Genomic DNA, 26,253 nt, shown 5'->3' with positions numbered 1-26,253 from the left:
ACGTATTCTCAGAAAATGAGACTGTCCCCGACTGATGTGGTAGTGCTGTAGCGAGTAAATTCAGGGAAAAGAAAACAGTACAAGAACTGAAAGTTGCAGAACTGTTGTTTATAAAGGATATCTTCAAAAGTATGCAGCATACACCAACATGGAATTACATTTGCTTCATCCTGTAAAAGCAACAAATTCAGTACGTTGTATACTATCAGCTGTTTTACAGAAATAAATTCCTATAGTGTATACACAGCCTCTTCAATGTCAGCTAATCATTCAAAGTCAGAAAGGTACAAAAAAAAATCAGAATTTCAAAATGTAAAAAGCAAAATAAAACCCCAAGCCTGCTTTCAAGGCTAAGAGAAACAATCCAACACTAATAACAAGCAAAAATTTGCAGTCATTTGCAGGTAGAAACTTTTCTTTAGTCTATATTCAGATCTGTTGCAGGGTTTTGGCAACTGAGGCAATATAAGGGATCCAAACATGCTGCCCAAGCAGTGGGAACAGTAGCTTTAAGCACTCCACCTCATAAACTGCAAGTTCTCTATTTTTTGTCACTCCTCCTTTCCTACTCACCGTCAAGCCACCTCTTGTGCTTTTTATGTGAAAAGCAGGCAGGTCCAAATGACCTGCTTTAAGGAGCAGCTTGAAGGAAAACAAACTGAAAACAAAACCACAACAAATATCTGTATTTCATATTGACCTGAACATTTCTATTTTGTTCTGTTGTTTCAGCAGGGGGAGGAGGGGGGAAATACAGCCACAAAATTATTTATATATATATACAGAGAGAGTATTTTTATATATATATTTACATTCATATTCTTTTTTTACAAAAGTGCAACTTTTCTGCAACTGAGGCTTTACAAACAATAATTTCTGCAGCACTTCAGAAATAATGTTAGTCTACAAGTAAAATACTGTAGCATCAGTTGCAGTATGTCCCTGAGACCTCAGCCTTCCACAGATTTTCCAAATAAAAATACCTGCTCATTGTGGAAAGCACGTTTTGCACTGATATATACAGAGGAAAGTTTAGTGGTCTTAATAACCAATATTCAAGCAGCTGTATATGTTAATATAAACTGAATTTCATTGTGTTTACAGAATTCATCTTTATAACCAGTGCAGCAGCTTAGAAGGGTAACTGTTATGTTATCTCCTGTAACAAACAAGTACAGGAAAAATTACTGACTTTTCATATATGTTAATTTTTATTGTTTTTTTCCCTATCCTTTTCCTTTGCCCCTTGCTATAGTTGCAAAACAGAAGTCCCTGACTTACAGAATGGTTGCTTTAGGTGAAAAACAAAAACAAAACAGCTTTATAAAAGCTGGAAAGAAGAGGAAATTTAAGGCAAGAGTATTTTGGGACATACACCAAGCATGGTAAGAGTGGAAAAGACACTTGAAAATGCCGCAAGTTCCTAGGCAGAAATGAAACACAGATTGTTACAATAAAGAACTCTGAGGATATGTACTGGAATCATAAGATGACACACAGACATTGCCAGTACATAAAGGATGGCTACCAGGACAATGAAGACTCCCCTTCTCACATGGAAAAGACAACAGATAGTGGGATACAAGCTACTCCTCGCAAGATTCCGAACGGATTCCAGAAGAAGATTTTTCTCCATGAGGAGAGTTAGACACTGGAATAATCTCTGAAGAGTAGCAGATTCCCCTACATTAGTTAGTTTTAAGACTCAGCTTGACATGGTGCTCAGCCATCACATTTAAACTACACTATCACCTAGAACAGTTGGGTCAGGCGATCCTTGGGGTCCCTTCCAACCTGGCATTCTATGATTCTTTGATTACGTTGACACATAAAATTAAAACAACTCAGAGTTCCACACATATTCCCACTGTGCTGCCACTGAAATCACTGAGATTTCAAAAAAGATTTAAATGACAGCAAGCACTGGAAAAGGTAAAGGATAAAATAAAATAAAATTTAAAAGAAGGCAAAACACTATGTACGACTCCCCTGAAGCAGCAATGCTATTTGAATGGATGTGTTCAAGGAGATAAACAAGTTCTTTTTAACAAAACCCTCCCACAATCCAACAATTACACAATTACAGCTGACTTTGCACTTTCAAGTAATACCAGGAAAAGCATATGGAATGTTACCAGTTCAAAACACTTTTAAAATGTTTCAAATGAAATAGAAACAGCGATGACTGACAAGTAACAGTACCTTAAACAGCAAAGAGCATAGGAGAGTGCTACAACTCTTGAGTACAACTTTGAGAGTAACCACTCACTAGCTAGGCAGTATAGACAAGTGAAGACTAAAATATCAAAAAACAACTGCTTTTTCTCTTGTCACTAAAATGTCACTTATGCCTCCAGAGATGAGAGAAAGCGCACGTGTTAATCCAGATCCATTAATTACTGCTAGTTATTTCATCCATCATGCCTTTAACAGTCATTCAAAAGAATTGAGAACCTAATTTATTTGTAGAATGAAGGTAGAAAATTGCACAGGAAATATTAACAAGTAATTTACAACAAAGTTGCTTGGAAACCACCAGTCCAAGTTCCAATAAAGTTTACATTCACAGTTTGAGTCTGAATGATCCTGCGTGGTTCTGTAATTGTCCATTTTAGATCTTCTAATACATGAAGTTAGCATATACCAAATTCTGTTACCTGGGGAAAGGCCAGGAAACAGCAGGGGTTGAATGGCCAGCCCAAGGTCACATGCTGTGCACCAAGTTTTTTGGACAAAGTATGCTTAACAAAATTACATAAACAAACACCCTGCTAACTAACCTTTGTCACAGCAGACAAATGACAGTAGACCACAGCACAAGAAATTAAAGCTAATGAGCTATAATGGAAATTCTCTGATTAAGTAATAAAAATTCAGCTATGTTTAAATAATAAGAACCAGTTTCTGCTTTTGAATAATCCATCAATCTAAACATCCATTCAAATGTGAGCCACAAGCATGACTTGTGTATTTCATGTAATGCTTTTTTCCTTCCAAGAATGTTAAAATCCATTAAAAAAATCCCAGCCAATACAACACAGCAACACCTTTTACTCTCACAAGTGTTCCAGTGGTACCAGTCACAATAACATTTGTTAGAGTAACATCCTGGTAGCAGAAATGTTTATATTTACTTGCCTCCATGTGAAAATAGGGGGTCTTCCTAAAAGGTACTGTTACTACTGTCCAAGTCTGGCAGGTGTAATCACCATCCCAGTTTGATTCAGTTTGTCCTTCTTGTAAAATAGATCTATTCAATCCAAATTTGCACCTATTGATCTTTTAACTTAACATCTCCACTACTGCAGTATTTTTGTTTGTTGGCATTCATTACCAGAATAGCTACTAAAGCTAGTCCAACCCCCAGACTTGGAGGGCCACAAGGACTGAACTCCTGAGAAATACCAGAAAGGAGTGGGGCAACTATACGTCCTACTGAGGTCACAGACTGTCCAACACCTAGGAGCGTACCACTTGCCTTGTTCCCACCAATGGTCAGTTCAAGATCAATGATACAAGTACGACCTATAGTAGTTGAAAAGGCTAAGAACGTGGAAGACAAAATAACCATCCATATGCTCAGTGCTGAAGCATACAGGAGAATCAATGTGCAGGTAAGAGTGCTAGAGTGCAACAAAAGTCTGTAAGTGTTGTGCTGATAGAATCTTGTTATTGGTCCAAGCAGACAGCCAGCCAGGACTCCAAGTGCACTGCTATAGCTTGTTAGGTATCCAGAGAACAAGGGTTTCATCCCAAATCTCTCCTCCAAGGCCAGAGTAAAATTACTGTAGTACAGCAGTATAGCAACAGACATCAGGAACCGCACTAAAAATATATCCCACAGATCAGAGCATGCAATTCCTTTAATCCTCTTCAGTACTGTTACAACTTGGATCCATGGAGATGAGAAAAGACTTTCACTTGCCACGGCTCTGCTAGCTGCTGAATTTAAGTGCCTGTCATGATTTGGTTTTGCTGAGAAACTGTCCATTCTTTTGTTGTCTTGTTGACGTTCCCTATTTCCAGGGTTTTCTTCACTCCAAGGTAACATCCAGACAAGACCTATATAGACCAAGAAATCAGTGGATTTCATTCAATTGTATTAACTTCATGGGAACGACATTAGTCTGATTGTAACAATTTACTTGATGTAAAAAAAAATCCCAACATTCAAAAAAGGATTTAAACAGTCATTTAATTTTAAAATATTACAAAGTTCAAGTTTAGTGTTATTCACAGTATCAGTTCAATTCTAAAAGCAGCGAAAGCAAAGGACAAGAACCACAGAGGTGACACAATCACAACATAGAAACGAATTTGAAGACTAAAGCCAAAATTCTAATTCATAGTCTTCTTGGGCATATTAAAAATTCATAGTCCTGTCTCTGAATGTAAAAGTGATGTATACAATACGAAGGAGAAGTACCTGGAGGTTAACTCTTTCAAAATTCCTACCCTTCCACACAGGTTCAAATTCAAAGGGTAGTATCGCTACACAGAACATGCGTGCCATGGATGATAAATGCACCACGAATTTGTAAGTATTACATATGGCATAAACACAAAAGCGAGGAACGAAGGGACCTAAGATGCAAAAGTAGGATGTGCAACTTACCAGCATTCAGAATGAAGATAGAGGCACAGATAAATGACGTTTGATAAAAGCCATCTTCCAACTCTGCAAGGTAGCCACCAACAACTGGCCCCAGAATGAAGCCCACGCTAGAGGCTGCATTGAAACGTCCCATTACTAAAGGGCGATCTCTCTCAGAAACCAAGTCGGAAAGGAGGGCTTTAGAGATGGAGAGTGTATGTTTGAAAATACCTGCAATATAATTTAAACAAAATAATAATCAGGTACTGCTCAGTCCAGCAGGTACATGAAGTACCAATGGTCAAAATCCATGTGAATGCTATTTTTAAGATCCCATTAACCACAAATGTTTCAATGCAGCATGTTGAACCACGAAGAACCACTCTGACTGTACAGGAATTTGGACTTAGGAATCAGTATTGTTGAGGTGTCTCTGTGGAAGGAGTGCTCCTGCAGCCCTGCTGAACAAAGAACTAAGCTGAGTGGTGAAGCACGCTGGGAATAAAATAACTGCTAAAATAGGAACTTGTAGTTAGGTAATGGTGGAGTAGGAATATCGTCTCTATTTATGAATCTAGCTCTGTACCAAGTTTGCTGACTATGAAGACTTCCAGGATTGTTAACGCACCAAATTCATATAGGAAATTGATGGTTGGCAAAAGAAGAGCACAAAAGGGTAAGCATACTGGGGGAATATTAGTAAGACAACCATTTGTGTTCCTTCCCTCTGACCAGGGCAATGCTGTTGGTCACAGTGCTGGTAGCATTAGAGTGCGTTACTTCTACTAAGTAATCAAACATCAATCACATTATTAATTAGCAAATTGTCTTCAAATTAAGATACCATATTAGCAGTTCCTAAATCAAAACTACAGGCCATATTTTCCCATAACTAATGTTCAGCTAGCGCTGCTGGGTGATGATGCTATGTAGCCACCCATATACCATGACTTTCTAGCTGAAACTAAAGAGAATTTAAACTGCAAAATGTTTGCTCACCTACAGGGACTCTAGAAATGGCAAACAAGAGCACAGTGGTGGATGTTCCAAGAAGGAAGTATCCCAGTGAGCTGAGAAGAATACACGCGAGCAGGGAATATCGTCTTCCTACTATATCACTCCAGCAGCCCTTTCACAAAGCAGGAAATTAAGATTAGCTTCTTATTAACATACAGTGATGTACAGTGAACAATCAGTACGTCTAAATTAAACTGAGAAAAGAGATCAAAGGACTGTCAATAAAAGCTGAATTACACAATGTTCCTAAATGCTCAAAACTCAGAACTCTGCCCTGCTGGCAGTCCACCTGCTGAAACTATGATTCTACTTTATGTGATCATGCACAGGGCTTTTAAAAAAAAACATTTTCTCTCTTCTAAAAATACAGCCCTAAAATAAACACCATGGTATTTTAGTAACAGAAGCTCTCTGAAAATGTTATCACAACAAATAGTTCCTTTCATCAATGGTTGCTATGTACTGGACACATGTTGAGCATCCTAAAAAGAATGATCTTAGCCATGAGCCATTTGAGCACAGAGATTGAGGAAGTAGTTATGAGAAGGGCAAACGATAAGTGTGCTAAATGCAAGTTTACACGTCAGCTTGATTCAAAACAGGAAATAGTTTTTGAAGAGAGCAAGCAAAGGACTTGCTGTTCAAAGCAAATACCACAATAATATAGAAGCAATTTATTCCAGGTGCCCTGCACTACAAACCCTGAAACAGTATTTTTCTTGAAATGCTCAAAATCTGGTCTCTTGAAAGCTAGGAGGTACCAGGGTAATAGTAAAGATGCTTCAGGTTAAATATAGAGATCATGGAATCACAGAATGATAGGGGTTGGAAAGGACCTTGAAAGATCACGTAGTCCAAGCCCCCAACCAGAGCAGTATCACCTATACCAGATCACACGGGAATACATCCAGGCGTTCCTCTGCAGAGGGAGACTCCACAAACATCCCAGACAGCCTGTTCCAGTGTTCTGCCACCCTCACAGTGAAAACATTTTACCTCATGAGATCTAACGTAAAGCATGCATTCAAGAGGTTTAGTCTTTGCAGTCTTGCTTAGATTAGTTTGTAAAAACTCACAGGGTAATAGAAAATTGAACCAAACAAAGCTCAAAGATGTAATGCATGAATTTAGGCCATATGGCAAATTACAAGGAATTGCTCATTAGGCAGGGAAAGCAAATTAAATAACAGGCTTATGAAGTGCTGACTCTTGAGACTGCTTTCTGGACAGGCTACTACACTGAATGAAACTGCTCTACTAGGATCAACACTGAAGAGAATGTTGTATGACTACACTGTGCTCAGTAACCTAGGAGCCCAAATCTGTATTCTAGTTTTTGTCTAGAGACTGTACTCTGTTTAGCTCTGAAACAAACGTTTTCCACACAAATTAAAATCTGGATACTAACAAAAAAAATATTATTATTTGAACACTACAAACAGTTTGTTTTGCCAAAAAATGTCAAGAAATATTTATTAACCTCATCCTTTTTCCCTGTAAAATCTATAAAACTATCAGTATACTCAGGAATGCAGTGTTGTAACTTACCACGAATGTGCTGGAAAAGAGTTGCATTATACCATAGAGAGATCCTAAAACAAGTAAATAAAATACCAATATTAAAAACTAAACAATGCTTTAGAAAATGAAAACACAAAATTTTAAATGTGGAAATAGACAAATTCTGGGAATAATTTACTAGAAGAATAGAAAGAGGGAGCAGGACAAACCAAGTTTAGCACACAGCTAAGGAAACAGTTTCAGGAATGACGAAAAAAAGTAAGGAAGGAAAAATGTTGAAAATGTGTAAAACTGTATCATGCAAAAGGATGGTGCTATTGAACAAAACAGACCCTGGCATTTACAAACCCTTTCTCAGAATCAGGAAAGAGTTTTATTACTAGGAGGCACTAATCACTTTCCACTTGGCATCACAGAAGCCCTGAAGAAATCGCCTATCCTCCTCTTTGATTGTGGAGGTTGAGAATTTTGTGGCAATTAGTAGCATAAAACAAGCAAACTCAATGAAAGAAACCACAAGGATGATCAGAGGGCTGGAGCACCTCTCCTATGAGGACAGACTGAAGGAGTTGGGGCTGTTCAGTCTGCAGAAGAGAAGGCTCCGAGGTGACCTAATTGTGGCCTTCCAGTATCTGAAGGGGGCCTATAGGAAGGCTGAGGAAGGACTTCTCAAGATCTCAGGTAGTGATAGGACTAGGGGGAATGGAATGAAGCTGGAGGTGGGGAGATTCAGGCTAGATGTGAGGAGGAGGTTCTTCACCATGAGAGTGGTGAAACCCTGGAATGTGTTGTCCAGGGAGGTGGTCGAGGCCCCGTCCCTGGGGGTGTTTAAGAGCAGGCTGGATGAGGCTCTGGCCAGCCTGATGCAGTGTGGGGTGTCCCTGCCTGTGGCGTGGGGGTTGGAACTAGATGATCCTTGTGGTCCCTTCCAACCCTGAATGAAACTATGAAACTATGAAACCAGGGTTTGGGGTAAAGTTAAAAATCAAAGCAGATTGTTGAAATGAAAACATACCCTTGAGTTGCTGTTTAAAATACTATTCTGTCAGCTCACAGAGAGGAACCAGAATTATTTCATGTGAAGTGCCAAACTTCATCCAAAATAAAAACGTAAGGTAATAAAAATCAACAGTAAAACTAAAGGCAACACCTCTGGCTCCCAAAGTTGCTGAGCTGTGAATTCTTGGATGCTGGAAAAGTTACCTGTATAAGCATTACTGCAAGACTTCCTTGCTCTTTCCAAGTGTGCTTTCCCAAGCACTTGCTTTTGGCTGCTGTGAGTATGCATGTCTGGAAAGGTATTTGGGTCTGGTAAGTATGGCCACCCTTACAGTTTTACTTGGAAATCCGCCTTATTTTTTATTAGGCTATCAGCAAGGAAGAATTACGTTACCACAGCCAATCTGCAGTAAGGGATAATCCAAGTCACATTCTTTAATAAATCAATCAAGTACTGCAACTCACCTATTATTCCAGCAACTGTATGACTTGCTCCTAGAGATTTGATATGAAGGTTCATTAAAGGAACAACCATGCTCACACCAAACAAATCCTGAAAAGAAGGCAGAAAAAGTTTTAAAAACCAATCACTTTTACAAAGATGTTGGCAACCTGGCTTAACATTAAAAAAAATAAAAATAATTATTTCCCTATCAACACAAGATCAAAAGAAAACTTTTTGTGGCCAGCGTGGTATGTCGTAGCCTCTACAATGCATCCAGTATGTACAAAATTACAAAAACACATAAACTCAAAAATAAAACAATGGCTTCACAGAGGAGTTAATGCTATGAAAATGGCAATCCTCTTTCCTCCACCAGATACAATCATTCTGAAGATATATATTTAAACATTAAACAATCCCTTAGTATGTATAAAAACTTCATCTGTTAATCAAGGAAAGTACTTGGTACCTGTACTTTAAATTCAAAGTGGTCTGTAATTTCAATCACCCAAAAATACTTTTAACGTGCAAAGACAGTATTTTTTGAAAATCCAAAGTCCTGGTAGATGTAAATCTACCCACAAACTGCATTTCTGTAGAACTTAAGAAATGCAATCACAGACCAAAAACACACATACAAAAAATAAAAAGAAAAAAACAAGACAAGACAAGAAAGAGAAATAAGCAAAGCACAAGTGAAAAATGTTTTGTAAGAGGAAGGCAAAGGATGTTGCCTGTCCTGTAGAGGACAAGGGCCTCCTACTTATTCCCTTTGACTTTTTATCTTTTGATAAACTAACTAGAGCAGCCCAGTAGTTCTTTCACTCTACACTCCTGGCACAGCACAGTGTCCTGTATCAGAGCAGAATCCTACAGAACAAATCTGTTGGATTGAGATCACCTTTTATCAGTGACTCTGAGAGCTGAACTAAGCTAGCCATTCATAGAATGCCCAAAGCCAGAATAACTGTAACAATATGCATCATTAAATAAAATCTCAGCCTGTTATTATGAACCTTTTGATGGCTGAAATTGCCATCAACATTATTAAATATATTAGCATGAGCAAACAGACCACATGACTTAGTAACATCCTCAATAAATCAAACTTAGCTCAATAACCTATTCCAAACACTTGCATACACAACTATAAAATAATAGACTAATTCACTTGGAAGGGACTATAGGAGGTCTCTAACTCTCCTTTCTGCTCACAATAGGCCTGGCTCTGAGGTCAGACCTAATAGCTGAAGGCTTTATCTAGTTGGGTCTTGAAAACTGACAAAGACCTCCCTGATCCACTGCTTGAATATCCTCATGGGGAAAAAGATTTTCTTTAAATTGAAACAAGAGGTTCTAACCTGACTGGAAATAAGACCTTCTGTCTCTTGCCACTCATTACACTTTGTGGCCCTCCTCTGGACCCATTTCAGCTGTACCAAGCCTTTCTAGTGTTGGGGTCTCCAGAGCTGGACACATTACTCCAGGTGGTGTCTCATGAGAGCAGAGGGAGAGAACCATCTCCCTTAACCTACTGGCCATGCTTCTTTTGATACAGCCCTGGATACTGATGGCTTTCTGGACTGCAAGAGCTCTATATTTTCCTATTTGACCATGCTCTATACCTTCTACAAGGACACTTCTTGGTTTATTTCAGTGGGTAGTCCACGCTCCAGTTCAGCAAGGTATTACAGAATTGGAGAAACACAGTGTTTACAAGTGAGTTACGGAGCAACGCTTGTTCTAACACATCTTTTCTCAGCATATTTGCTCCAAGACTCAAATCAAGAGCTTGTTGCTGCAGCCCAGCCTAAAGTTAGAGAAGAGAATACATCTACATTTCACAGTGCAAGTTTGTACTCATTTAATCTTCATTTTCCAAGTTATACCTTCTAATTTAATTAAATAACACTTTCCTGAGCCTCATGAATTGCTACCTTAAAGCCTGTATAGTATGTTTTTCAGCAAGGTTTGTTGTTTGGGTATTGTGGTTTTTTTGGGTTTTTTTTTTAAGAAAAACTCCCCACAGTTTGTTTTGGGTGGGGGATTTTTTTTTTTTTTTTTTTTTTTTGGCTGGGTTTTTTGTTTGTTTGTTTTGGTTTTTTTTTGTTTCCGGGCCCGGGTTTTGGTTTGTGGCTTTTTTTAGCTTACATTAAGCACTGGTATTTCAAGGAACAGCTCCCTCATAAGCATAATGCAAGCCTCGGGTTTAAGGGTGCTGGACTATTCCAGGGCATTCACGGGATAAAAATCACGCCTTTCTATCAGACTGCGCTGCAGTCTGTACAGACAGACTGCGTAGATAAAAGCTGAAGTGATGTACTTCAAAACCCAACGCCAAGAGGGGACCCTGGGCCCCCCACCAGGAAGTAGCAAACGACATGAGCAGGGTCTGCCTGACTTCAGGCTTTGCAGCATTTCCTGACAACACCGAGGGGACTTAACGGATACGAAGCCTTCCCCAACTCCCCCTTCTGCCTCCAACACGGCTCCTGCAACGCCTGCTCTGTAGCTTTGGGGCCGGACAGCGGGTGGCGGGGAGCACTCCCCTTTTCAGGCACGGCTGTCTGTCCCAGGCCGCGCCGGAAAGGCACCGCCGTCGCACCCCGCCTCTCTGCTTACCAGGAAGCCCACCGCATAAAGGCAACGCACGAAGCGCCTGGACGCGGTGGCAGACGCCGGGCTCGCCGCGGCTCCACGGCCTCCATCCTCCTCCATTCGGCCAGCGCCGGCCGCGTACCCGCGCCCCGTAGTGGCTGGCGCGAGGGCGGCGGCGCAGGGCATGCGCAGTGGCAGCAGCGTGACAGGAAAGAGGCGGTGGGGCAAGAAGCAGTAAGGAGGACTTGTGTTCTGATTTTGCGTTCACGACTGTATTCTTCGTGTTTCGTCTTTTTCAGGCAAGAAGCAAGAATAAAGGATCTTTGCAGGTTTCGGAGACTATCGGATTCGCTGCTTCCTCTACATTCCCCTCAGCTGGACTTTACCCTTCCCGCCTCTTCCTGCGTGTTTGTGTCTGGAGCCTGTGAGCTCGGGGCGTGAGGCTCTGAGGAGGGTGGGAAGAACTAGATAGGGGGGGAGGGGCTTTGGAGGCATGGTGATGGGTCCCTGCACTATACTTTGCGTTGCTGTAGAAGACGTTTGGACCTGTGCACCGTCAAGCCGGCTTCCTTCATGCTGGCTGTCGCCCACCACTGGTGCTGTTGCTTGGGTCTCACACGGTTCAACCCGGTGCTTTCATCAAATTTTATGATCACAAAGTGTTTTCACGCCTTGGTGCATGGGAGCCGGGGAGGAATGGTATCCCTCTTTCCACTTAGTGTGTATGCTGCTCTGGTGTGTTTCAGTTTAAGTCAGGGGTAACTGGAATTGTTGACTGCTGTTATGCTGTAACACCTTTGTGTCCAAAAAAGTAAAGTGGCATTCTTAAATCTCTGCGATCACAAGATCACAGGATGTTAGGGGTTGGAAGCATTGGATGCATCGAGTCCAACCCCCCTGCCAGAACAGGGCCATATAGCCTAGTGTGGGTCACACCGGAATGCATCCAGACAGGTATTGAAAGTCTCCAGAGAAAGAGACTCCAAAACCTCTCTGGGGAGCCTCTTCCAGTGAGCCTTACGGGACAGAAGTTCCTCCTCACGTTGAGGCGGAACTTCCTGTGCTGTAGTTTGTTGCCCCTTGTCTTATCACAAGGCACAACTGAGAAGAGCCTGTCCTCTCCCTCTTGGCGCTCATATTTATAAACATTTATCAAACCCCCCTTCGTCTTCTGCAGACTAAAAAGCCCCAGATCTCTCAGCCTCTCCCTATAAGGCAGTGCTTCACTCCCTTAACCATCTGGGTAGCCCTCAGTTGGACTCTCTCGAGTAGATCTCTGTCCCTCCTGAACTGGGGAGCCCAAAACTGGATGCAATATACCGGGTGAGGTCTTGCTAGGGCAGAGTAGAGGCAGAGGAGAACCTCTCTCCATCTGCTGGACATGCTGGGGGCAACTCATGTGCAGAATGCCTTCATGTTGTGTGCAAAGGGGATTTTTTGTGTCACTGCTAGCCCAGGGGTCAATGAAAGAGCCACAGTTTTAAGGACTTTAAAAAGGTCCTCCAAATGCACAAGGAAGAGGAGGTATTTCAACTTGATTTTAGTTATCAGTAAGAAGAAACTTTCAAAAAATGACGGTGACTTAAATTTTTTAATTTAGCAGCAGTTAGTAAGTGTGTGAATATTTAATAAATGACGAAAGGATAACTTTACTTCTTTGTGTTTTCAGAGGAAATATCACAGAATCAAGGGTTTTCAACAGATTTAGATCACGGGAAGGGAATGTGGTTTTTCCTTGTGGTTATGAGGAATTAAGCTTGGCGCCACTTGCCCCTCAAAAGACCCCAAATTGACAAACAACCAAACCTGGAAAGCAAGACATGTTCCTAGGATACCAAGGCACAAAGGTATTAACAGAGTCTCCAGAATAACTCAGTTGTTTAATATCTCCATGGCTTTGGTGTTTCATAAATGACTTAAAAAATGCATCTTTAATTTCATAGAATCATAGAGTGGTGGTTTGGGTTGGAAAGGACCCTAGTGATCTTTTAGTTCCAACTCTTCTAGACCAGGTTATTCAAGGCCCCAGCCAATGTAGCTCTGAATACTTAGAGGGTTTGAGCCTCCCTTGCTTTGCTGGCAACCTGTTCCTTAGCACCCTCATGGTGAAGAATTTCTTTCTATTGTCTAATCCAAATCTAGCTTCCAGTTTGAAGCCATTACCCCTCTCTGAGGCCACTTTGAGTAACAAAACATCTCAGACTTTTAAAATTCTGGATCTAACATTAATGGAGATCACAGTGGCATACAATTCCTCTGGTTAAAAAATGTTGAAATATTAGACCACCATGGGAATTAACATTACACTGTCTGCTCAGGGGTGCACTATTTTTAGCCTTGGTCATTTTAACTCTCGTAGCAAAAATTAAAATGGTCCAAAGATTTATCAGAGGAAAATGTTAAAGAGGTGGATTATTAAACGGTGTTGCATGAGTTAAGTGCTGTTCCTCGGCTGTTAGGCATATTGACTTTTGTGCAGAAACTGAGCCCAAGTGAAATCTTTGAGATTCTATGTAAATGCCAGTCTCTCTCAGAAACCAGAGTTGTCAATTCTGCATTCTTCTCAGATTCCAGAGATGAAAATAATGCAGTATAATAATACAATCTTAGAATGGCCTGTAGGGGTTGGAAGGAATCTCTGGAGATCACCTAGTGCAACCCCTCTGCTAAGCAGGTATGCCTAAATTGGGTTGCACAGAACATGTCCAGGTGTGTTTTGAGAGACTCCAGAGAAAGAGACTCCACAACTCTGTGGGCAGCCTGTTCTGCTGCTCCATCACCCTTGAACTAAAGAAGTTTCTTAAGTTCAAGTGAAACCTCCTGTGTTCTAGTTTGGACCTGTTGCCCCTTGACCTAGAACTGACCACCACTGAAAAGAGCCCAGCCCCATTCTCATAACTCCCACTTTTTAGATATTTATATGCATTTATAAGATCCCTTCTCAGTTTTCTCTTTTCCAGGCTGAAGAGCTCCAGGTGTTGCAGCCTTTCCCCTTAAGAGAGATGCTGCTGTCCCCTAATTTTCCTCATGGCCCTCCATTGGACTCTCACCAATAGGTCCCTGTCCTTCTTGAGCTGGGGAGCCCAGAACTGCATCCAGTACTCCAGGTTCTGCCTCACCAGGGCAGAGTAGAGGTGGGGGAGAACCTCCTTCAGCCTCCTGGCCACAGTCTTCTTAATGCACCCCTTCTTGGCCATGAGAACATGTTGCTGGCTCATGGTGTGACTTGTCCACCAGAGCTCCCAGGTTCTTCTCTGCAGTACTGCTTTCCAGCAGGGCAACCCCTGACCTGTACTGATGTATGGGGGTTATTCTTCCCCCTCTACACTTGCCCTTGTTGAACTTCATGAGGTTCACCTCTGCCTGTCCAGGTCTCACTGAATTACAGTGCAGCCTCCTGGTGTGTCAGCCACTTCTCCCAGTCTTTTATCATCAGCAAACCTGCTGAAAGTACACTCTGTTCCTTCATCCAGGTCATTGATGAATATGTTGAACAAGACAGTACTCAGTACTGACCCCTGGGGAACACCACTAGCCACAAGCCTCCAAGGACCCTGTGCTGTTGATCACAACCCTCTATGCTCTGTCATTCAGGCAATTCTTAGTCCACCACCCTGTCCACTCATCTAACCCTCATTTCCTAAGCTTACCTCTGAGGACGTTATGAGAGGCAATGTCAAAAGCCTTGCTGAAGTCAAGGTAGACAACATCCACTGTTCTGCTCTCATGTACTGAGCTGGTCACACCATAATAGAAAGCTATCAGGTTGGTTAAGCATGATTTCTAATGATAATAAGGACAAAATATTGTAGGCAGGAATATTGTATTCCCTATTATTTCATGCAGGATGGCTTGTAAAGAAGAATAGCTGAACTTTTTTATTTTTCAACAATATTGTCAGTGCAAATTATTCATAGAGGGGAAAAAAGCATTCAGCAGACATATAGGTGTTTCTTCCTTTTACAAATCTCATACTGATTTGGTACTGCCAAACTTGGTTAACTTATTTAAAAGTTATATATATTACATATTTTCTTTTGCATAATAAGAAGAAGACATTAATATATAGTAGCATGGCAAATCTGTCTTGCCTTTGATCTGAAGACAGATAGTTCCTGCTACCTTGGGGGTTCCTACTCAAGTTCTGTCATTGCAACTATAAAATTAAAGACAAAGACTTCCAAATAAATCTAAAAATAAAAATTGCCAAATAAATCAATGGTATGGCTGATAATGTAACTGGCTAACAATTAAAGAAATAATAGACAATGAAAACCATTTACTACAGCTTTAAGGAAATTAGAACCAGTCTAATATCTTTGGGAGCAGAATTACATAGATTGGTTGGTTAAAATGATACTATCAATGACGTACACTTCCTTTAAGAAATTTGACTTGTTGCTACTTTAAGGTGTTTGACTTGTTATTGCATGATTCTTATGGCCTGTAGAGCAGTACGTACTCAGACATGACGACCAGAATGTGGGATCAGGATTGTTTGATACTTCTTCAGACTGTATTTGTGAATGGATAGCCTCTCCTGAAGAAGGAGTATGTCTAGATGGTCCTCTCATTTCTAGCCCTTTTTGAAATACCTGGGAGAGGAGAGAAAATCAGAATTTGATTTTATGGATAATGCTAAGACCAGGAAAGTTATGCAATCTAGTGACGCAATCTGAGATATGTAAGTGTTCTAAATGTAAAGGCATATCTAGAAACAATGCCTGCTGCATGTTTAGAGGGTGCATCTGTTTAGGCCAGTATGAGATTAATGTGGTAGTCATAGTAAGTAAGCTGTGACCATCAGCTTTTATTGCTGTTCTGTGGCCCAATGAGCAAACCTCATTTTTCGATTAAAGAGGAGCCTGAAGTAGAAAAGCAGGAAAACTTTGTTACTTTGGTCTCAATTATTTAATCTGAATAGTAATGCAACATTTGTCTAGTTCTGCTGTCCTAATTGAAGATCAGTATGGATTAAATGTAAAGGATTTAAAAGGAAAAAGAGACTTTTAATTGCTGAAGAAATGTTTCTTACACTGTTGACATTGGACCATTCTCAGCCTTGCTTAAGTGGGCTTGATTCACATTATGAATGTGAAGGAAATGAGTCTGAGGGAGAATGCCTGAGCTTGTTTGCTAATGAGCAGAGGAGATGAGGGATCTGCAGCCTTTTACTGAAAACATCCATTGTGGTAAGTGCTTGGTGTTACCTGCCAATCAAAGGACTGAGGCAGTCTGCAGCTGCCCTTCCTCAGCCAGTTGTTTGACTGGGTGTGCTCCAAGACATTACAAAGTGAAAGCACTGATGAAAATCATCTAAAATCTAATAACGTTTTGGAAAAAATATCTTTTCATACCTTCAACAGAGGGGAAAATTTTAAACCTTATAAATTGTTAAAGTTTGTAAAATACTTTTGTAAGACAGTTCTAAGACAACTACAGCAATTTATTTCAGTAAATGGAACATATTATTGGATTCCCGTGTTACAAATAGCTAAGGTCAAGCCCCCAAATGTACATTTTTTTCATCAAATTTAGCAAATTTAACAATGACTTATTTCATTCAGGTTTACTGCTTCAGATCATTAGGGTAACATTCAATAGTAATTTCAACTTTTTACATGCAAGTTGAGCCCAATAGAAAGAGTTACAATCTAGCAGTCCAGAACATTTTAAGAGCTACTGTAAATGAACTTTAGTTTGGAAACTGCTGTTAATCTTAGACATTTAAAGTATTCTTCCTGAAAAGATCTACAGTTGTAAGGAGTGTGGAAAGAAATCACTTAATTGATTCTGCCCCCAAAGCAGTTAGTGATGGTGGGCATGACAGTGACTTAGAAAGCATTTCTAAAAATCTTATTAAAGGAAGGCATTATTCCAGGTCTTGGGCCTAGTTATAGAATCATAGAATGGTTTTGGTTGGAAAGACCTCTGAGATCGTTGAGTCCCACCATCAACCTAACACCACCATGGCCATTAAGCCATTTCCTGAAGTTCTTCCCTTCTGGAATTTTCCAAGGCAGCATAACTAATACCATGTGCTTTCCATGTTTCTTTCAACGGATGTTTAACAGAAAAAAAAAGTATGTCACATATGGTTCAGATACTATTGATCCTGGCCTGGAGGACTCCTGTTGACTCCAGTTCTTTTCCTTCAGTACTATAGTATCCTTATTTCACATGCACACACACAAATACACACATGGACATAACCTATGGTTTTATTTTTAACCACAGGGGCTCTGGAGCACTGGAACGGTACAGAAAAGACTGTACACTAGTCCTCATCTGTAGGAGGCTAGATCCTCATGGCCTTCTGAATAAATTCCAAATATGTGAAAATTGGAAGTGAGGTGAGTCTCGTCTTTTAAGCACTGCAGGTAACATTAATGGTGTGGGCCTGGCTCTTCTATAATTTTAAGAAAAGTTTAGAGCACTTACAAAGAGGTGAGAAACTCAGATGCATCTTCTTGTGCCTATGATGATTCTAGTTATGTTGCCCAACTTGCAGGGATATGGGTGCATCACTCCTTGAATCAGTGTTATGATTGTCATGGGCGGAGTTGAATTTACAGATGGGTATTTAATACCATGCTGCCATCACACCAACTTCTAAAATGAAAGTGCTGTCTGGAACAGAGTATTATGGGGCTTGGAGTTCAGATTGTAACATGAGAGACTTTCTGTTCTGGTTACTGCTTCTGATTTCTGGTTTTGGCATGTTAGTCTCCTGCTGGGCTGGCTGCTGCATGCTTGGGTGAAGGTGTGGTGGTTTGAGCCTTTACCCCCTCAGGTGGCTCAGTTGGTAGCGGATCTAGACCCTTAATGGGAAGGTCGTGAGTTCAAGCCTGCAGTGGGCAGTAGTGTCCTCCCTACTCTAGCCATGAGGTCTGTGATGACAGGTTGGACTCGATGATCTTTGAGGTCTCTTCCAACCTTAGGAATACTGAATAGATTAACTGGGATTTAAGAGCTCAGATGGGGAGGGGGAAAGACATGTCTCTCTAGGCCCAGGATGGTGTTGCAGGCAGTGGCATGAGGTACTGGGTAGGTTTCCAGCCACCCTGTACTTGCCTCCACCGTGGTCAGTATGTGCTGTTTGCCACTGTGAGATCGAGGAAGGGTGATGTAGTCGATCTGCCAGGCCTCTTCGTACTTATATTTCGACTATCTCCCCCCATAACACAGAGCCTTCATGTGCTTAGCCTGCTTAATAGCAGCACGGATGTCACACTCATGGATAACCTGTGAGATGGCCTCAATGGAGATGTCCACTGATATATCCCAAGCCGACCGGTATGTGGCATCTTTCCCTTGGTGGCCAGAAGTGTCATGGGCCCAGTGAGCTAAGAACAGCTCGCCCTTGTGTTCCCAGTCCAAGACTGTTTGGGAAATTTTAGCAGCCAGATCTGCTTGGTGGTTCTGCTTTTGTTGCTCAGAGGCTCTGCTGCTGGGGATGTGTTCATCGATGTGTCGCACCTTTATTGGCAGCCTGTCCAGGCAGGCAGTGATATCATGCCACAGGTCAGCGGCCCAAACAAGCTTCCCTTTTCTTTGCCACCTGTTCTTCCTCCATTCCTTCAGACACCCCCACAAGGCATTGCTACCATCCAAGAGTCAGTATAGAGGTAAAGCACTGGCCAGTTCTCTTGTTCTGATACATCCAGTGCCAGCTGGACAGCTTTTACCTCTGCGTACTGACTGCATTCTCCTTCTCCATCCCTTGCTTCCGCCACTTGCCTTGTTGGGCTCCAGACAGCTGCCTTCCATCTCCGCTTGCTTCCTACAAGCCGGCAGGACCCATCTGTAAATAGAGCATAGCTCTTCTCGTTGTCAGGGAGATCATTATATGGGGGAGCCTCCTCAGCACAAGTCACTGTCTCTTCTGGTGGCATTCTGAAGTCAGCACCCTCTGGCCAGTTGGTGATCACTTCCACTATGCCAGGGCATTCAAAGCTCCCCATCCAAGCTTGCTGAGTTATCAGGGCCATCCACTTACTCCAGATGGCATCTGTGGCATGATGTGGGGTTGAGCCTCTCCCTTTGAACATCCAGGTCAGGACTGGAAGCCTTGGAGCTAGAAATAGAGGTGACTCAGTCCAAATTACCTCAGAGGCAGCCCGGACACCCTCATAGGCAGCTAGGATTTCCTTCTCTGTTGCAGTGTAGTTGGCCTGAGAGCCTTTGTACCACTTACTCCAGAAACCTAGGGGCCTGCCCCTGGTTTCACCAGGAGCCTTCTGCCACAAGCTCCACGTGGGACCATTCTCACTGGCTGCAGTGTACAGCACATTCTTAGTATCTGGTCCAGTTTGAACAGGTCCCAGAGCCATAGCATGGGCCACCTCTCATTTTGTCTGGTTGAATGCTACCTGTTGCTCAGGTCCCCATACAAAATAATTTGTCTTCCATGTTACATGGAAGAGAAGTTTCACAATTTGACTGTACCTGGGAATGTGCATTTCCCGGAAACCCACAAGCCCCCAAAAGGACTGTGTCTCTTTCTTGTTCGTGGGTTGCACCACAGTGGCTACCCTGTTCACCACCTCCTGAGGGATGTGGCGATGGCCATCTTGTCATCAAACACCCAGGAACTGGAGCTCCCTGGCAGGCCCTTTTACCTTGCTTCTCTCTATGACAAAGCCAGCTTCCAGCAAGATACAAATTATGCTCTTACCCTCCTGGTAAACTTCCTCTGCTGTCTCACCCCATACAATGATGTCATCAATAAACTGCAGATGCTCAGGGGCTCCACCTTTCTCTAAGGCAGTCTGGATCACCTCATGGCAGATGGTTGAGCCAGTCTTGAGGCAACTGTTTCCACTGGTCCTGTACTCCCCTCCAGGTGAAAGCAAACTGTGGCCTGCATTCTTCTGCAATGGGAATGGAGAAAAAGGCATTACCAATGTCAGTTGTGGCATACCACTTGGCTGCCTTCGATTCCAGCTCATACTGGAGTTCCAGCATGTCCGGCACGGCAATGCTGATCAGAGGAGTCACTTCATTCAGGCCACGGTAGGCCACAGTCAATCTCCATTCCCCATTTGCCTTCTGCACTGGCCATATTAGACTGTTGAAGGGTGAGTGCACCTTGCTGGTCACCACCTGGCTCTCTGTTTGTTGAATCAGTTGGTGTATGGAGTGCAGAGAGTCTCTGTTCGTCCTTTATTGCCTGCAATATACTACACGAGAGGCAATAGGTAACTTCAAATCCTGCACCTTATGGCTGCCCACTACAGAGGGGTCATCTGACAGTTTGGGTGTGGTAGACAGCTGTTCTTTGCCTGCAGTCTCTACAGCTGCTACCCCAAACGCCCCCTAGCATCCCTCCCACAGAAAGTCAATGCCAAGAATGCAAGGTGCATCGGGAGCAGTCATTATGTCGTGCTTTCCCCATTCATTCCCGGTCAGGCTTATCTCAGCCTGCAGTACAGTCAAATCTTGTGAGCCCCCTGTGACTCCCTGAATGCTTATGGGCTCAGCCCCTTTGCACCTTGATGGTATCAGGGTGCACTGGGCCCCTGTGTCCACCAAAGCTCAGTACTTCAGGGCTTCTGAAGTGCCAGGCCATTTCACATACACATCCCAGTACACTCTGCTGTTCCTGGCCTCCACCTGGCTGGAGGTAGGGCACCTCTAATGCTGGCGGTGATGCTCACACTTATCACAGGGTCCTGTGTTACTAGAAGAAGGGTCTCTTGAGTGAGAGAGACCACTCCAGGAAACTGGGGCAGCCCTTTCCTGGATGAGTTATCCCCATTGTGGCCACCTTGCAACTCCCGCACTCTGTTCCAGAGGGCAGAGGTGGGTTGGCCATGCCAGGTGTCCATGTTCTCTCCCAGTTAACAGAGGATCCTCCACAGAGACTCCCTTGACACACCCCAACAGGCTTGGGGTAATCTCCTAGGGGAAGGTCGCCTATTCCTGATTCCTGAAACATGGATCCATTCTTAAGAAGAAGGGGAAAAAGAAGTATCGTTCTCCTTTTTCAGTTCAGACATAGAGGCCTTAATCTCTTTGACAATGTCTTTAGCCATAGTTTCTGTAACTCAGATTAGGGGTTTCTGGTTTACACTGTCCTCATATTCCCTTAAATCATTAGCAAACTCACAGACAGTTTTAGGACTTCCATCCTGTCCAGTCAGGAATTTCCCTCCTAATGTGTGAGCATGTTTTTGAGGGGCACCCTGGGTGAGTTTCTTTACAAAGGACCATCTCACAGGCACCTCATCTGGGTCCAAGGGGAGCTGGCCATCTCCATAAATTATTTCCAGCACAGCCATCTGTCTCAGATACTGAATGCCCTGTCCCATAGTTGTCCATCTAACTGGGGACCAGGGCAGGTCATCTTTTGAGCAGTACTGGCTCTTGATGGCATTGAAGATCTGGGCCCACAGAGTGTGTGTTCCATTGCATTTGGCTAACTCTTTGTCCAGGCCGACATCACGAGTCAGGGAGCCTAAAAGCTTTGCCTCCCTCTTATCCAGGTCCACAGTGTCCACCCCCTCATCCCAACATCTCAGGGCCCAGTATAGTATTGGCTCACCCTCTTTCTGTGCGTAATCCAGACAAGTTTGCCTTAATTCATTTCTGGGCAGAGATGTAACAGTCATTATTTCCTGATCCGGGTCATCCTCATCCACTTCTGGGTTCTGTGAGGTGCTAGGCCCCTCCAACGTGCCTTCTTCACCATCTGTGTTTCAAGATGATTTTTGCCTCTTTTTCCTGTGTGTGGTGACAGGTGCTAGAGAAACTGCATGGGCAGGAGCATCAGGGGTTAAGTGTGGAACTGCTGGTGGTGGGGCAAACCCTTGTGCCCCGGGCTCAGACTGAGATTGGGAGTCCCTTTTTGCTGGGCAGCACTCTCTGCAGTCTGACCTTTCCCTCTGTGTTTACACAGTGCTTTTGGTGCTCACAGCACACACCCTTCTGGTTGTTAGAGGTTACAAAAGACTGCCTCATCACTCTGCAAAGAGCTCTTAATAGGTTAGCCCTACGCCCACCCAGCATGGTCACAGGAAATACCCCCATAAGGATTATATTGAAGCATATAGAGCATATTGTAATGTAAAGCAATTTTCCATCAAAGACATTTTTATCTACACTGTTAGTTTCATGGCTTGCTTAAGGAAAATTTTCTATGTTAGAGAAATTACCACTGCCAGTAAAATTCAAAGAATTCAAGAGGTACATGCCCAACTGCATTGGTAAAGATTTATCCAGTTGAACAGCATCTCTATCATTAGCCACACCACGTGGTAAGTTATTAATTTGTAGATATGGGTCCAAAAGATCCAGCCAAACACACATGCAAAAGCTTGGAACATCAGATTCTTCAAAATTAACATATCTACTTCCAATCCTTTTCGCTCAAACAAAGTAATACTTTACAAATAGAATATTAATTTCCAAGCCCCACGTTGGAGTGCCAAAAATACTGTGGTGGTTTGAGCCTTAACTGGGATTTAAGAGCTAGTATGTGGGGGGTCAAGACTGAGAATCCCTCCTTTGCTTCCCCCCCCCCCCCCCCCCCCCCCCCCCCAGCTAAGGAAAAAAAAAATAGGAAAGAAAGGGGGATAAGGAAAAAAAGGGAGGAGGTAAATCCACTTAGAAATAACTTGGAGTTGGTTTGGAAGTAACAATATATATGTATATACACATATATATAAATCACAATAACAGGAAGGATTCACAAGGGTAAGGAACAAGGATGGTTAGGGAGAGTATATACAAAACCAACAGTCCTTTGAGGATGGAGCAGGGAGAAAAGGCCTGGCTCGACCACATGGCAGAGAACTAGGAAGACAGCAGCGACTCTCTTAGTCCTTTTGTCCTGGTGAGTCAGAAGTAAAAGAGAGCAAATGGCTGCAGTGGCTTCCTTTTCATATGCTTGCTGGACAGGGAGGGGGAGTGGAACAGACTAACTCTGTTTCCCAGGGGGGAAACCCCCTCCAGGGAGAGCAAGGCTCTCAGAACCCTTCCCTCTCTGCTTTCAAAGTGGGCATAACCCATCACAGGGGGGAACCATTTATCACTGGCTGCTGCTGCTGCTTTTGCTAAGGTCATTGTATAGCACATGGTCTCATTAGACCCCTTATCTCAACCCATAAGGGTTTTTTTGTGTTACTTTTCCTCTTGTCTGTGTGTGGGGTGGGGGGCCTTGCTTGTTAGAGCAGACTGTGTTATCCCTGGACAATGACTTGGTTAAAAAATACTGTGTCTTCCCATATTTTTACCTATCCACTATAGATTTAATGTAATATATAATGCAGAATGGGATATGTGAAATGATGACCTAGTCACAGTCATATTAAAGTTTTCTCTTCCTTTCTGTGGCTGAATGGTTTGTAAAATGAAGTCCTGAGCACAAAGAATAAATGAGGTAGGATCCAAATAGAATATATGCTTTCCAGTTTTGTTCATTTGAGTGGCTGTGTGCCTATGATGTACTCCTGCAGATGCAGGGATCTGGATACATAAACCTATGTAGACTGAATGCCTCAAAAAGGTTGTTCTTGCTTTATTAGAGTTCCTGTTGAAGCTGTGTCTGGGCTATGGGCTTCTTTTGCCCTTTAGTCAGAAGAAAGGTAGCTACCATCATCTGTCTCTTCATGAAGTTGGTATAGTTCCTGCAGAATGAATGATTCAGTGATACTTGTGTTCAGAGTGGCTTGATTTCATCCATGTGCAGAAGACTTGTCCTCTCTACAACCTCTTCAGGTTTTAATCAAGGCAACATGTACGCTTGCTGCAGAGAGGTGAATGGTGTCCTAGTCTGTATTTGGCAGTGTTGCCAGCAAGTTTCTCTCTAGTCAGCACTAATGAGGCCACAGTTGGAGTGCTGGGTTAATTTATGGGCTCCCCAGTACAAAAGAGACATGAACATACTGAGGAGAGTCCAATGAAGGACCACTAAGATGATGAAGTGGGTAGAGCATCTGTCCTGAATGGAAAAGCTGAGAAAGGTGGCACTGTTCACCCTGGAGAAGAGGAGGCCCAGAAGGACCACTAATATGTATACCTTAAAGGAAATATAAAGAGGACAGAGCCAGGCTCTATTTGGTGGTGTCCAGTGACAGACCAAAGGGAATGAACACTATCTGAAAGATGGGAGGTTCCAGGATGACTGAGCTTTGGCATGGGTTGCCCAGGCAGGCTCTGGAGTTTCCAGGCTTGGAGATACTCAAAAGCTGCCTGGACATGGTCTCTATAAACCAGCCCTAGTAAGTCCTGCTTGAGTAAGGGGTTAGACAAAGTGGCCTCCAGAGGTCCCTTCAGGCATCAGTATGTGATTCTGTGATTTGTGGACTGATTTGCTGTGGCGTTGAGGTTAAAGTGATCATATCTCAGACTAGTTATTCCAGGATTCCAGTAAGCCCAGCCCCTAGTAAGCAGAAAGGGGGGAGAAAAAAAAATAATAATGCTTTTAGGTTATGATTCATTGCACATTGAAGTAGTAATCCAAAAATAGGTCAGATAGGCTGCGTTGTAAAAGTGCCAATGTGACTGTAAAGGAAACCTGAAGTGACCAGCTTAATTGGAGTCATCTACCCTGCAGCTGTCTAGTGCTAGGTAAGATGAATCCTGTTGAGAGATTTAATGGACAAGGTGTACTATACTCTGTATGTCTGCCCAGCATGCAGCTGACAATTGACTATGTAGGTGCAATGGATAACATACTGTCCAGCTGGGGAGGATGGCCAGGATGAGCATCTGTATCAGCAGGTGAGATACTCTATTGCTATACATAATGTTTTTCTTCAACAGTAAATGGACATTGTGGTCTCAGAAGGACTCAGCTCTGAGGCAGCTGCTGAAATTGGTTCTTGGTATATAGTGATACATGCAGCCAGTTCTTAAAGACTCTTTTTAGATCATGGACATTTCTGCCAGCACAGATAAGGAGCTGCCTGCCAATTCCAAACATTCACGCATGACATTTACTCAATCACACACAAACATAAACAAGCAAATAAACAACTTCCGCTTCCCATAAACTAATCAAGCTTGGGTTTGTTTGGTTTTTTTTCCCCTTTAGATAGTTGTGGGGTTGGGGTTTTTTGTTTGTTTATGTGTTGGGGGTTTTGTTTGTTTGCTTGTTTTCTAGTATACAGGAAGGGGGTTATGTACTATATTGATGGTGGAGGTATTTAGATATATAAATAAAATAGGAAGATTTAGAATCGGTTTAGCCCTATCTGTTTGGAAAATGAATATAAACTAAACGATAAAACTTCTGCCAGATTTGTTAAATGTTGGAATCCATCCACTGTATGAGGGCCTTCAGTCTTCACCCTGTGCCTCAAAAAAATCAATGAATGTTTGACTTAAGTGGCCAAACAGACTGTATATTAAAAATTATTTAATTACTTCATTGTCATTATAGTAGAGATAAATTTGGCCTAGACACTTTGGTTTAAACTACTTGTCTTTCTGTGGAAAGTTAAGAGTTTTGGGAGGAATTGGGTAACAATCTTGTTTAAGTTTCAGAATAATGATTGTTTTGGTTTGCTAAGCCTGGCCTTGTTTTCCCTGCCTTGATACTTTCTCTCTTCTATTGAGGAACCTTTAGAATTTAACTTTATTTTATTGAATAGAAGGTGCCCTGAGACTTTCAGTGAGTATTCAAGTATTGGATAAGATGAATTTATAACCTGACATAGCAAGTCTTAACATGGCTTCCAATTCATTCCTGACATATCTGGGCATAATACTGGAGATGTTAGAGTATTTGAAAGATGGCTTTGCCAGAGAATGTGCCATAAATATAAAAGAGAATAATTAAATTAGATCCTCTCAGGATGAACATTCTAAACTGAGACCAGAGTGCATGTACAGTATATTAAATATAAATACTTGTACTGCACAGGCAGCTGATTCAGCTGTTGTTGGAATTCAGTGAAGCTTTTAAGGCAAACTGATTTCAGTGAAGCTACTCATGAGAGTAAGTACTGTCATTCAGAAATGTTTTCACAGAGTGGCTGATGTACTTCTAATCTGAAGCCAGGTAGATACAGGAAGACCGAAACAAGCAATTTTGTTTCTTTTATTATTTGTGAACTAACAAGACATAGATGTC

At 42.3% G+C, this 26,253-nt stretch overlaps 2 protein-coding genes across 2 annotated transcripts in view; one reads left to right on the top strand and one right to left on the bottom strand.

Moving 5' to 3' along the window:
- Positions 1-87: 87 nt before the first annotated feature.
- Positions 88-11,561, bottom strand: MFSD9 (major facilitator superfamily domain containing 9). Its single transcript, XM_068137928.1, has 6 exons — positions 11,199-11,561; positions 8,597-8,684; positions 7,160-7,203; positions 5,594-5,723; positions 4,616-4,825; positions 88-4,062 (listed from the first exon to the last, which is right to left on the bottom strand). Exons 1-6 carry the CDS (start codon positions 11,358-11,360, stop codon positions 3,272-3,274), a joined length of 1,425 nt encoding a protein of 474 aa, XP_067994029.1. The 5' UTR covers positions 11,361-11,561; the 3' UTR covers positions 88-3,271.
- A 1,293-nt stretch (positions 11,562-12,854) lies between these two features.
- The window catches only part of TMEM182 (transmembrane protein 182), a 36,504-nt gene continuing 23,105 nt past the window's right edge, over positions 12,855-26,253 (top strand). Inside the window, exons 1-2 of the mRNA XM_068137947.1 lie at positions 12,855-13,021; positions 17,412-17,527. The gene's annotated coding sequence lies outside the window, so the exon portion shown is untranslated. The remainder of the gene's footprint in view (positions 13,022-17,411; positions 17,528-26,253) is intronic.

The sequence above is a fragment of the Melanerpes formicivorus genome, unplaced genomic scaffold (assembly GCF_026170545.1).
Source record: "Melanerpes formicivorus ecotype bairdi unplaced genomic scaffold, bMelFor1.0.p_v2 SCAF_1, whole genome shotgun sequence".
NCBI lineage: Eukaryota > Metazoa > Chordata > Aves > Piciformes > Picidae > Melanerpes > Melanerpes formicivorus.
The sequence above is the reverse complement of the archived record's forward strand: the minus strand, read 5'-3'. Positions and strand labels throughout refer to the sequence as shown.

What these genes read in the sequence shown, in the direction of transcription:
- MFSD9 (XM_068137928.1), bottom strand. Translation starts at nt 11,360, where the DNA reads ATGCCCTGCGCCGCCGCCCTCGCGCCAGCCACTACGGGGCGCGGGTAC. An exon ending in TTTATGCGGTGGGCTTCCTG is followed by an intron (nt 8,685 to 11,198) that starts GTAAGCAGAGAG and finishes CCTTCTTTTCAG; the next exon opens with GATTTGTTTGGTGTGAGCAT. An exon ending in TATCTTCATTCTGAATGCTG is followed by an intron (nt 4,063 to 4,615) that starts GTAAGTTGCACA and finishes TGGTCTATATAG; the next exon opens with GTCTTGTCTGGATGTTACCT.